The 11,881-nt window shown below is 42.8% G+C and overlaps 1 protein-coding gene across 4 annotated transcripts in view; it reads left to right on the forward strand.

Moving 5' to 3' along the window:
• The first annotated feature begins 1,040 nt into the window (after positions 1-1,040).
• Positions 1,041-11,881, forward strand: part of MFSD10 (major facilitator superfamily domain containing 10) — a 49,186-nt gene continuing 38,345 nt past the window's right edge. For 2 of the 4 annotated variants that reach the window (XR_006104236.1, XM_042470162.1), the window contains exons 1-2: positions 1,041-1,195; positions 5,276-5,481. Coding sequence is in view for 3 of the 4 variants with exons in the window: in XM_042470162.1 (XP_042326096.1) it covers positions 5,305-5,481 (177 nt within the window). In the remaining variant the exon portion in view is untranslated. Of the gene's footprint in view, positions 1,196-2,058; positions 2,132-4,770; positions 4,815-5,275; positions 5,482-11,881 lie in introns of those variants that run through there. The other 2 variants (XM_042470164.1, XM_042470163.1) reach the window with 2 other exon arrangements.

Genomic DNA, 11,881 nt, shown 5'->3' on the forward strand with positions numbered 1-11,881 from the left:
GAAAAATATCGACGCGAAACATTGCCAATCCACTCGTACCGGAAATCGACCCATCCGCCCGAGGCACCAGTGTACGTAACGGGACTGGCGAATGCCGCGGAGTGTGCGGACGCCAGCGATCGAGGGAACATCACGAAATGGGAATGCGCATGATTGCATTAAGGATACACTGGGTTTACATTCAGTCAGTCAGTGCCCTACTCCCAACTTTCTGTCTTCAGTATGCTTCACAAGGTGCACACGATCTCTCTCTAAGTACTGATTCAACAGCTACACAAGCTATATCCCCAATCCTAGTACAGTTATGCCATTTTGCTCTTTTAACTAGTGTTTAACTAGTGTGTGTGTGATATCACCTGTATATATATATATATATTATATATGAAGTAGACTTAAGTCTGTGAAAGCTGCGCTGCCAACTTCTTTCAGTGAGTCTCAAAGGCGCTACAAGATGTATAGAGTATGTATGTGTGTGTATATATATATGTGTGTGTGTGTGTGTGTATTTGAGGAAGTAGCTTAAGTCTACAAAAGCTGCTGCTGCCAACCCCTTTCTCAAAGGTGACTACAAAGATACACAACCACATATCAGGAAGTAGACTTAAGTCACAAAAATGCCTGCTGCCAACTTTTCGCCCAGTGAATTTCAAAGGTGCTTCAAGAGTATGATATATATAGATGAACTGGAACTAGGAAAGCCCCCTGCTGCCAGACTTCTTTCTTTGAGTGAGAAGCCCTCTCTCTCCATCCAGGGAGGCCTGTTTAGGCAGGGCTGAAGGAAGGCTGCCCTGGTCGAGATGGTGGGCTCCAATATCTCTGACATGGGGCCGGGGGCCTCTTCCTGAGGGAGCGCCTTCCATCTTGGCTGCCTCCTCCCCTCCTCCCTCCTCTCCCTCCTGGCGGGGAGGGCGGCCCAGGGTCCAGGGCTGCGAGTGAGGGACCGTTGCCTCCCACGAGGATGGAGGCCGCCCGGGCCAGCCCCTCCACCCTCCCTCCCTCCCTGCCCTCCCCCCGCATTCCTCAGGCGGAGCCGGGCTGTATCCCTCCTTCTTCCCTCCGCCTTGCGAGGCCTGGCTCTGCCTTGAAGGAGAGCAGCCAGGGCCCAGGAGAGGAGGACGAAGAGGAAGGAGCAGACGACGACGCCATTCGCCGTCCCTTGAAGCTTTCCCTCAGGACCCAGGAGGGGCGCCACCAGGTGGGCCCCCCCCGCCACCCCACCCCCCCCTCCCTCCCTCCCTCAGGCAGGGAGGAGGAGGAAAGGCCCCTGGAGGCGCCCTGGCCTCCTGTGGGGCTTCCCCCTTCCTGCAGGGAGAGAGAGGAAGAAAGTGGAGTCTGCGTTGCACTCCTGCTGCATCCCACTGGAGAAATAACCCGTTTGCCACCGCTTAACCCTGGTTGTCTGGCTCGTGGCAGGGAATCTGGAGTGGGAGGTGTTGTGGGCCCAGACGGAGCAGAGCTCCGCTCGGGCCCAACAAACAAACCACTCCCAGAATTCCATAGCAAAGAGCCAAACAAAGGTTAAAGCGCCATGCTGCGGAATACGGGGATCTGTAGTTCCACAAACTACAACCCAGAGCCCCACGAGCACGGAAGCCAGCTGCGAGAAGGGCCCAGCTGCCACCACCGCCAGGCCCCCAGCACTGGACTGGGCCACGGGGAATATCTGGGATCTCTAGTTCTGCAGTTCTGCAAACTACAGTTCCCAGAGCCCCATAGCACTGAGATGGTGCCACGCTGTGGAATATCTGGGATCTCTAGTTCCAGAAAGTACAGTCCCCAGAGCCCCACAGCACTGAGATGGCTCAGTGCTGTGAGATATCTGGGAACTGTAGTTCTGCACCTGATTATTTCTCCAGTGCAGATGCAGCCCTTTTATAAACTACAGTTCCCAGAGCCCCATAGCATTGAGCCATGATGGTTGAAGGGGTGTCGCACCGGATTATGTCTCCAGTGTGGATAAACGTTAATACAGTGGACCCTTGTTATGTTTGGTTCCAGGATCCCCTGTGAATAACAATATCCGTGGGATTGATGCTGGAAGGGAGACTACGGTCCAACACACATTGCAGAAACAATCTGATAGTAGCTGTTGGAAGTGCCATAAGGAGCAAGGTTCCTATTATCCTATGTGGTGAGCTTGCCCAGACAAAAAGAAATTTTGGTTGAAAATGCACCAAAAAAATACAGCAAATGTTGAAAATCAATTATCCTTTTGTTCCAGAGTTGTATTTATTAAATATGACCTTTGTTATAGAGAATAAAACAGGAAAAAAGTACAGGAGCATAATACTGTACTTAGTATTCGCACTCCGGAATCGTGTTTGGGAAATTGATGTTTTCAAAGTATCTTCCAACTATTCATTGGTTAGAATTGATAATTGCCTAGTTGTCAAGTGTCTATAGCAGGCACAAGTGTTTGCTTAGAATCTGGACACTTTACCTGTAACCTGGGAATCCTGATTGGAAAAGAGGGGGAAAAGATAGTATTCACATGATTTACCAGTTTTTTGTTTTGTTTTGTTTTTGTTTTGGAGAATAAGAGTGATTTAAATTCAGCAAATATCATAATAAAAGGAACAACGAATTAAAATGTGCCCACTTCTCCATTACATGCGCACATGTGATATTTCCCTTTAAAGTGCAGACAGTAGGACATTAAAGTAGACTACTATAAATGGCTTTTTAAATTGGGAAGTTTTTAAAGTACAAGATGTCTGGCAGCAAATGTCTTTTTAATGCCTGCCTAGTTTAATGTCTGCCTAGATAGATGCCATTGGCCAACTGGTTGCTGCACAAGCAGTAGACCTAATATCATGCAATAGGCATTGGGGGAGCGCTAGGCTTGTCTTCCAAGAGGTAAGGGAGCAGTAACCCAAAAAGGTTTGGGGGCCACTGATCTAGAATTAAATCCCACTTTTTCCTGTCTTAAGCTTCATTGCATTGTTTACTGCAGACATGCTGCTGCATTCTGAAAATAAGTGTTTATCCAGGCCTCTTTCACCATTTTCCCAATACTGATGCTGCTAAAAAACATCCAGGCAAAAAATACTAGGCAAATGATGAGGGAAAGGGTCTGGACAGGCATAAGAATATTTTGTAAGATACATTTTTGTCAGGTACTTTGTTAAGTGTGCCTGCATTCCCGTTTCTCAAGCTGTATGATATGTGCCTGGTACCAGGTTTCTGCCTTATTGTATTCCAGTCATTTCCTGGTCCACAGACCATCACTTTGGGTAGCACTGAACTTTACTATTTATAGCAGCCAATATCTTTGTTGGCACTGAATAAAAGCTAACCAGTAGGAATAAGAGATACTCTGTGCAAATTGTGGGGGACAGTACTGCAAGTTGGGCTCAAGTCTAACCCCAGGGATGGGAACCATTTCCCAATCTCGCTTTTTGTAAATGCAGAATTATCTCTATGGTCTTAAAATATTCAGGGGCCTAGTACATAGAATAACATTCTCCATAAAAATTACATAGGCTTATTTAATTGTGTATGTCAATTTAAAAACAATTCATAAAACAAAATTAGTCAATTAATTTTTATCTTCTGTCACATCATCCGTAATAGGCAGTTCCTCTTTAACTACAATTGAGATAAAGTGAAAAATGTAAAAGGAAGTGGCTATTCGTAATCTTTTCCAACAAACTTTTTCTCTTACACATGTGCACACACCCACCTAGAAATGACAGTCTGTGTATCAAGGCAGAGTTTTTACAAATTAACTGCTCTAAACATAAAACATACATATAAAACATGAAGGCTATGCAAGGGCAAATTAGGTGGTCATCTACATTAATTTCTCCCTTATTGCTCATATCTTGTTCTACAGTTTAAGCAAGTCCATGTCAGTTAATCACTACACTTATCATTTCCTCCATAAATTAAACTTTTTAAAAAGTGTGTAGTTTCAGTAGGAATAGCTCAAAATGCTGGATAGCAGGGATGGAGAGTGGGGAAGAAAAGGTAGAAGTGCAGGGATAAAGATTAATCATAGATTTGGAAGAGACCAAAATGGCCATCCAGTCCAACTCCTCCCATGCAGGAACTCTCAATCAAAGCATCCCTGACAAATGGCCATCCAGCCTCTGTTTAAAGATTTCCAAAGAAGGAGACTCCACCAAACTCTGAGGAAGGAGTGTGTTCCACTGTTGAACAGCTCTTACTGTCAGGAAGTTCCTCCTAATGTTGAGGTGGAATCCCTTTTCCTGTAGCTTGCATCCATTCTTCCTTGTTGTATCTAGTCTCTGGTGCAGCAGAAAACAAGCTTGCTCCATCCTCCATATGACATCCCTTCAAATATTTAAACAGGGCTATCATATCACCTCTTAACTGTCTCTTCTCCAGGCTAAATATCCCAGCTCCCAAAGTCATCCCTCACAGGGCATGGTTTCCAGAATCTTCACCATTTTTGTGGCCCTCCTTTGGACATGCTCCAACTTGACAACTTTGTTTTTTAATTGTGGTGCCCAGAACTGGACACAGTATTCCAGGTGAGGCCTGACCAAGGCACAATGGAGTGACACTATTACTTCCCTTGATCTAGACACTATATTTCTATTGTTGCAGACAAGTATTGCTTCCCTGTGTACCATAATTCAAGGAGGTTAATATATGGACATACCTGAACAGTAGCAACAGCAGCTCTTTTCTGGTAAAACTAGTCTCTCCCTCACCTCATTTTGTTAATTAGTTGAGCAGTGATGGTGGGTTTGCATGAAGTGGAAGCTTCAGCTCCTCTGCCTGAACTACTCCCTTCCCATGCAGATGATCAACATGGGCATCAGCTAGTCAACATGAGGCAGTATTAGGTGAGTGGGGATCACCATGCATTCTCAAATAATATTCCCATAGGGAATGTGGCACTTGAAAGGAAGGGCTTTCTATCCCTGCTTAAGTGGATTCTGTTGAATGCCTTTATCCTGTTGTTAAACTATAGGTGAGAGTCAGGTAATCTTCAGTTACAAAGAATATTGTATGCAGTAGCAAATCTTGTTTTTGGTAGACTGCTGAAATGGAAATTCTGTCAAAACAATCAAACAAGTTACTAAGCTATTTTAATTAAGGAGGTCCTAATCAGTAGAAGCCTCAAAAATTGATCATTGTGTTTTGTTTGTATGTTTTAATGGGGGTTATAATCTATTTTTCAGTATTATTCTCGCAGAGAAACAAATCAACTATGCTAAATTTATATAATTTCCTAATGGCATTTTTATTTGTTGAGTAATAATGAATTAGGAAGTTTCTTATGTTCCTCTTTTTCTCTCTTTAGAACAATTTGTGTTGTAAACCACTGAGAAGATGTTACTGGAGAAAAATCAGCAACATAGGAGGCCTTTGACTGGGTCATTGGGACTTGAAGAAAACTCTAATCGTGTGATTGCTATTGTCTTTATTGCACTCCTCATAGATCTCTTGGGTTTCACCCTTATCCTCCCACTCCTTCCTTCAATACTTGATTACTACAACAAGAATGATGTAAGTAACATCTAAACTGTACTTATTGAAACTATTCTCATTCCACAGATACCAGATAAGAGGAGTGTAATATTCCAATAATATACCACTGTAAAGTTAATTTGTTTTTGGGGAAACCCCACAGTTGTTCACTATGGTCACTGGGATCCTTTTTGAAGGATATTGTATCTCTATCTTGCATCTTCCTGCCAAATTTTATTTTGATGTGAAATTTTAACTATTGCCACCATGGGGAACACATTAGTGATTATCTGCCTTGACTCCTTGTATATCTGTTCTCTGTGTTACCTGCTCCTGGAGAGAACAATGTTCCAAGTCGTAGTTCTTGATTTTGAAATTGAATGAGGAAGCACATTTCTTCCACTTACTTGCAAATATTCCTTCGTTGACTATGCACAGGTCTGATACATTGAATTAATTTTAATTATGTTTTAAAGGTCTTGTTCCACTCAACATTTTCTTTCTTTTTTAAAGAAGAGACTGAAGCTGGTTGTACTTTTCTGAAAGTTTTACTTGCTCAGTCCTTAATCTGAGGGGTGGTTTTTTTCTAAATTGATTTTAGTATTTGTTTTTGTATATCATTTTCAGTGGCCCATTGGGTAAAAGTGGTTTCTATAAATAATCAATAAGAACAGTGAGTTTTCATGGCAACTGTCTACTTTTTCAGCTTTTGTTATCTTAATGTTGGGATAGTTAGACATATAATGACTTCAGATGATTTACATAACTTTAAAGTTGGTGATGAAATAGTTCAAGATTTTCCATACATTGGCTTGATCATTAAATAGAATGGAGACTGCAGTCAGGATAACAGAAGGAAGTCTAGGATTTGAAAGGGCAGCTGTGAAGGAACTAGACAAGATTCTAAAGTGTAAAGATATTATTATTATTATTATTATTATTATTATTATTATTATTATTATTAACCTTTATTTATAAAGCGCTGTAAATTTACACAGCCCTGTACATAATTTTTTTTTTAGTCAGACGGTTCCCTGCCCTCAGGCTTACAATCTAAAAGACACGACACAAAAGGAGAAGGGAGTGGTGGTGGGGAATAGGATCAGGTCCAGCAGATCTTCTCCACCTCCGAGGCCTGGACCAAGGCAGATGGACTGGAAGAAGGGCTTGGCTTCTTGATGGATGGTTAAAATGTAAAGATACAAGATGTCTTGGGAGGTGAGCTGCCTCGCTGGCACAAAGATCTGTGATGTGACAGAGAAGCTGACAAGACTTGTCAAGCCTACTGACCATTACCCCTTTCTTTTGGTCCATGTGGGAACCAATGATACTGCAAGGCACAGCCTTCAGAATATCATAAGGGATTAAGAGGCTCTGGGTAGGAAGCTGAAAGAGATGGATGAGCAGGTTGTCATCTCATCTCCCAATTGAAGGGCATGGTCCAGGAAGGGAGAGGAAAATAGCGGATGTAAACAACTGGCTCCATAGATGGTGTCGCCAGGAACAGTTTGGATTCCTGGATCATGGGCTGCGGTTCCATGAGGAGGGACTTCTTGCAACGGATGGGTTACATCTCACGCCAGTTGGCAAAAATGTTTTTGCCAATAGTCTCAAAAATTTGATCAGGAGGGCTTTAAACTGAGATACTGTATACGGGGGAGGGAGACAGTATTTTGGAAGGCAAAAGGGCTGGAGAAAATAGCCAAACTGTCATAGGGGGCACAAGACAAACAGTGCACGGACCCAACAGTGGAAGGCAAAAAAACTTGCACATCAAGTAAAGGGAACACATGGGATTAAATGTCACTACACTAATGCACAGAGCATGGGAAATAAGCAAGATGAACTCGAACTCCTGGTACAACAAAGCAAATATGATATAATAGGCCTCACTGAAACCTGGTGGGATGAGTCTCATGATTGGAATGTGGAAATAGAGGGGTATAACCTTTTAAAGAGAAACAGGCCAAACAGGAAAGGAGGAGGAATAGTCTTATATGTCAGGGACATTTACACCAATGAAGAGATCCAGGACATCAATACTGGAAGCCAGGTGGAGAGCATCTGGATAAAAATTAAAGGGGAGGGAAACAACAAGGATGTTATTGTGGGAGTCTGCTACAGCCCCCCAAGTCAGACAGAGGAATTGGATGATGCCTTTCAAAAACAGATGACCACACACTCAGAAAGGAGAGATGTAGTAGTGGTGGGTGACTTCAACTATCCTGGTATTTGCTGGAAGTCAAACTCAGCCAAATCCTCAAGATCTAGAAAATTCCTCACTTGCCTGGAAGACAGTTTCATTGTCCAAAAAGTGCAAGAGGCAACAAGGGGATCAGCTATTTTAGATCTTATCCTAACCAACAAGGACGACTTGGTTAATCGGGTGCAAGTGGTGAGATCATTAGGTAGAAGTGACCATGTTTTCCTGGAGTTTGTTATACAGTGGAAAGGAGAAGCCAGGCATAGTCAGACACGCATTCTAGACTTTAGGCAAGCAGATTTCAGTAAACTTAGAGAAATACTGGGGGTGATCCCGTGGTCAGGAATACTAAAAGAGAAGGGCGTTCAAGATGGATGGGAGTTTCTCAAAAGGGAGATACTGAAGGCTCAAATAAAAAGAGTTCCAGTGAGAAAGAAAAATGGGAGGTGTCGCAAGAACCCAAGATGGATGACAAAGGAACTTTCAACTCAGCTAAATTTTAAACGGAACATGTATAAGAAATGGAAAAACGGAGAAATCACCAAAGAGGAATTCAAACAAATAGCAAGCACATGTAGGGGTAAAGTCAGAAAAGCTAAAGCACAGAATGAACTCAGGCTTGCTAGAGAGGTTAAGAACAACAAAAAGGGCTTTTATGGATGTGGCTGCAGCAAAAGGAAGAAGAAGGAAATGGTAGGGCCACTGTGTGGAAAAGATGGCAAAATGCTAACAGGAGACAGAGAAAAGACAGAATTACTCAACACCTTCTTTGTCTCAGTCTTTTCGGAAAAGGAAAAGGGTGCTCAACCTGAGGATAATGGAGCGGAGGAAAGAATAGGGGAATCTCAGCACAGAATAAGCAAAGAGATAGTACAGGAATATCTTGTTAATCTAAACGAATATAAATCTCCAGGACCAGATGAACTCCATCCAAGGGTATTAAAAGAACTGGCAAATGTAATATCAGAGCCATTGGCAATAATCTTTGAAAACTCCTGGAAAACAGGAGAGATCCCAGCAGACTGGCGGAGGGCAAACGTTGTCCCCATCTTCAAAAAGGGGGAAAAAGGGATTCCAACAGTATCTTCCAGTTAGTCTGACACCAATACCAGAAAAGATTCTAGAGCAGATCATTAAACAGAGAGTCTGTGAACATCTAGAAGGCAATGCCATAATCACAAAAAGTCAACATGGGTTTCAGAGAAAGAAGTCATGCCAGACAAACCTTATCTCTTTCTTTGATAAAATTACCAGCTTGTTAGATGAAGGGAATGCTGGATCCAGTATGCCAGGTGAGGTCTGACCAAAGCAAAACAGAATGATACCATTAATTTCTATGACTTGAACACTTAATTATACTCCTGCTGATACAGCCTAGAACATATGAGCAGTAGTGGAATCTGCAGCACCTTTGGTAGGGAAAGGAAAAATGACTGTGCTTGATCAGGTTTGAGGATTCTAGAAGTCTAGACTATTCATCTTGCTTTTCACATTGTTATCAACCACTTTTTGAACATTTGCTAACTCAAACTTCTGTAATATTTACATTTTCAATTGCAAAATGTTCTTTTGGTGTTGCATATTTTGTTTATGAAAAATGCCCTGATCAGTGTCAGTGAACATGTTTGTTGTTGTTCGCAACGGGTGTACTAAGAATGATAGAACTGGCCTCTGAGTAATCTATACTAGCAGTAACTTCTTGCTGTTTCACAGCTTTCTGGAATATGATTTCTGGAATGCAGAATACAGCCGGAATATGCAGCTGGCATCCTTAGTCTATCCCCTGAGCCAGAAAGATAATGAACTCCTGGTTTTGATGTTATGGGTGAGGGGATAGGTTAGACACACTAATTTCCAAGTACTGCTTCAGTAAACTTCCAAATTTCTGAATATTTTTTTAAAGAATCTTACAGTAAAGTTAGAAAGTCAAAAGAATGACTTAAAAAGAACCAGAATATTGGAACTCGAGAGAGAAGTCATTGCTGTTATTTAATTTATACACTAAAAATGCTGAAATACTGGAGGAGCAAGTCAATTGCGTTTGAATCCAATTAATGGAATATTGCCTGCACATTTTGCATCATAGGCGTGGTACAGACAGCGCAAATGCTGGTGCCGATTTAGGGACCACACGGTCCCTAACCATAGCATGGCGCAGCGGCGTAACAATGGCGGCGTCCCGTGTACATGGGCACTGCCATTGTGACGTAAGCACCACGCAGTGTCCGCACGGCACTGCATGGCGCTTATGTTGTGAGTGTACCATTGGTGCACTCATGACATCCGACCTGCAGCGCAAAAAGAATCAAGGTTTTCCAGGTTCTTTTTCCTCCGAAGGGAAGCAATACAGTTTGGCGGCTGCAGCTTCCCTCTGGAGGGAATTAAGCTGCTGGCAGGCCGGCCATTTGGTGCGGTCTATCTCGCACCATAATTATACAAACATATATACCATTGGACTTATGTTGCTACTGATTTTGTGGAATGTTAAAATCGTGTAAATTTTGCAGAAATAACACTGTGAGATCAGTAGATAGGACAGCTACCTTTGGCCCAGGGAAACACTCTCCCAAAACAGTGCAGAGAGTTCAGATCTGGCAGCCAGTTTTAATATAGGAGCAGTTGCAGAGAGCACTCTAAACTGCCTGACTAGTTAGCTGTGCGTATTTATGTGAACACTTGAAACACTCAATTTAGGGTTTCAGTTGGGTTGCAACTATGGGGGCACTGTGACCACATGTCTAGTTTGGGGCATTTGTAAACCAATACAGATTCAATGACATAATGTAGTCTGGTCTCAGATCCTTCCATAATCCTGTATTCTATTTTATAGTTTTGTTTCCTGACTGTTAAAATGAGAAATTATACTGTGGTGGACATATATGGTAGCAGGGAGAACTTTGCCCTCCTACCAAACTTTAAGTGCTGTTGTACATTTTATACGTCTTGTTGGAACAAGCAACAACAGTTTTTAGGAATGTCTTGCATGAATGTTCTGAGAAATAACAAGACTTAAAGACTTGCTTTTGAAAAAGTATGTGTTAAAAGTAAACCTACTGTGAGAGTTCATGTAGAGTGAAGTGACCACAGGTAAACCAAACATAAACCTGGAATCCCCCAAGAATTACTTCTTGAGGTTGTTGCTGGGTCTCCCCAGAGACACACCAACTGCCATGCTTAGATTGGAAACCAACATGCTTAGTATAGAAAGCCTTATAGATAAGAGAATTTTATGTTATTGGCTCAAAGCTCAGAGGATGGATAATAATAGACTTCCAAAAAGATGTTTGATAGAATTGAATAACAACATGTCCAACAAGAACTGGGTACATCAGGCTGCACAATTAATTATCAAATATGGAATTTCATTATCTGAAATTAATGAACTCCAATTGGAAGCACAGATAAAGTCTGTCAAGAACATAATAAGTGAAACATCGATACAAAAAAGATCTCCATACTGCGTATCTGTCCTCATGTGCCCCCCTATACTATAAACTCAAGAAGTTTTGTATCTTTCCAGATTATTTTGTTAGTTTAACATTTGCAAATTTACGGAAAGCTTTTACCGAATTAAGATTAAATATGATGGATACAGCATACAGAGACAGAAGATATAGAGGTATTCCTGCAAAAGAACGTACTTGTGTATATGGTTGTCAAGAGGTAGAGGACCTTGTTCATTACATGTTATTTTGCCCTCTCTACCAAGAACCAAGAGAAAGGTTCATTATACCTATAATAGAAACCAGTCCCAGTCAAAACCCACAGGATATGATTTTTTTATCTTCTATTGGACCTGAATAAATATGTAACCTGGAAAGTAGCTTTGGCCCGTTAGAGACGGGCTAAAAAGTACACGCAGAGTGCGTACTAGGATTAAGACGGAGCGGTGCTTCCACACCGCCCTAACCCTAGTGCGCGCTCCACATGCACAAAATGGTGGCGGCCGTTCCATACGGCCCCCGCCATCAATACGTGACGACCGTGCCGCCTCCAAACGAGGCGGCACGGTTGTGACGTATTGGGGTCGCGGCAGGGCACCTAGGGCGCCCTTTCCGCAACCCCGGGAGCTCCTTCCTGGTTTGGTCCGCTGGGCGCAGCCTTCAGATGGCTGCGCCCAGCGGACCAAAGGAGAAAGGGGCCAAACGGCCCCTTTCTCCTTCTCCCCGCCGCTGTGGGGTGTCCTTGGGGCTTGAAGCCCCAAGGACACCCCTTTCCAGGCTGCGGGGAAGCGGC

The sequence above is a fragment of the Sceloporus undulatus genome, chromosome 5, assembly GCF_019175285.1.
Source record: "Sceloporus undulatus isolate JIND9_A2432 ecotype Alabama chromosome 5, SceUnd_v1.1, whole genome shotgun sequence".
Taxonomy (NCBI): Eukaryota; Metazoa; Chordata; class Lepidosauria; order Squamata; family Phrynosomatidae; genus Sceloporus; species Sceloporus undulatus.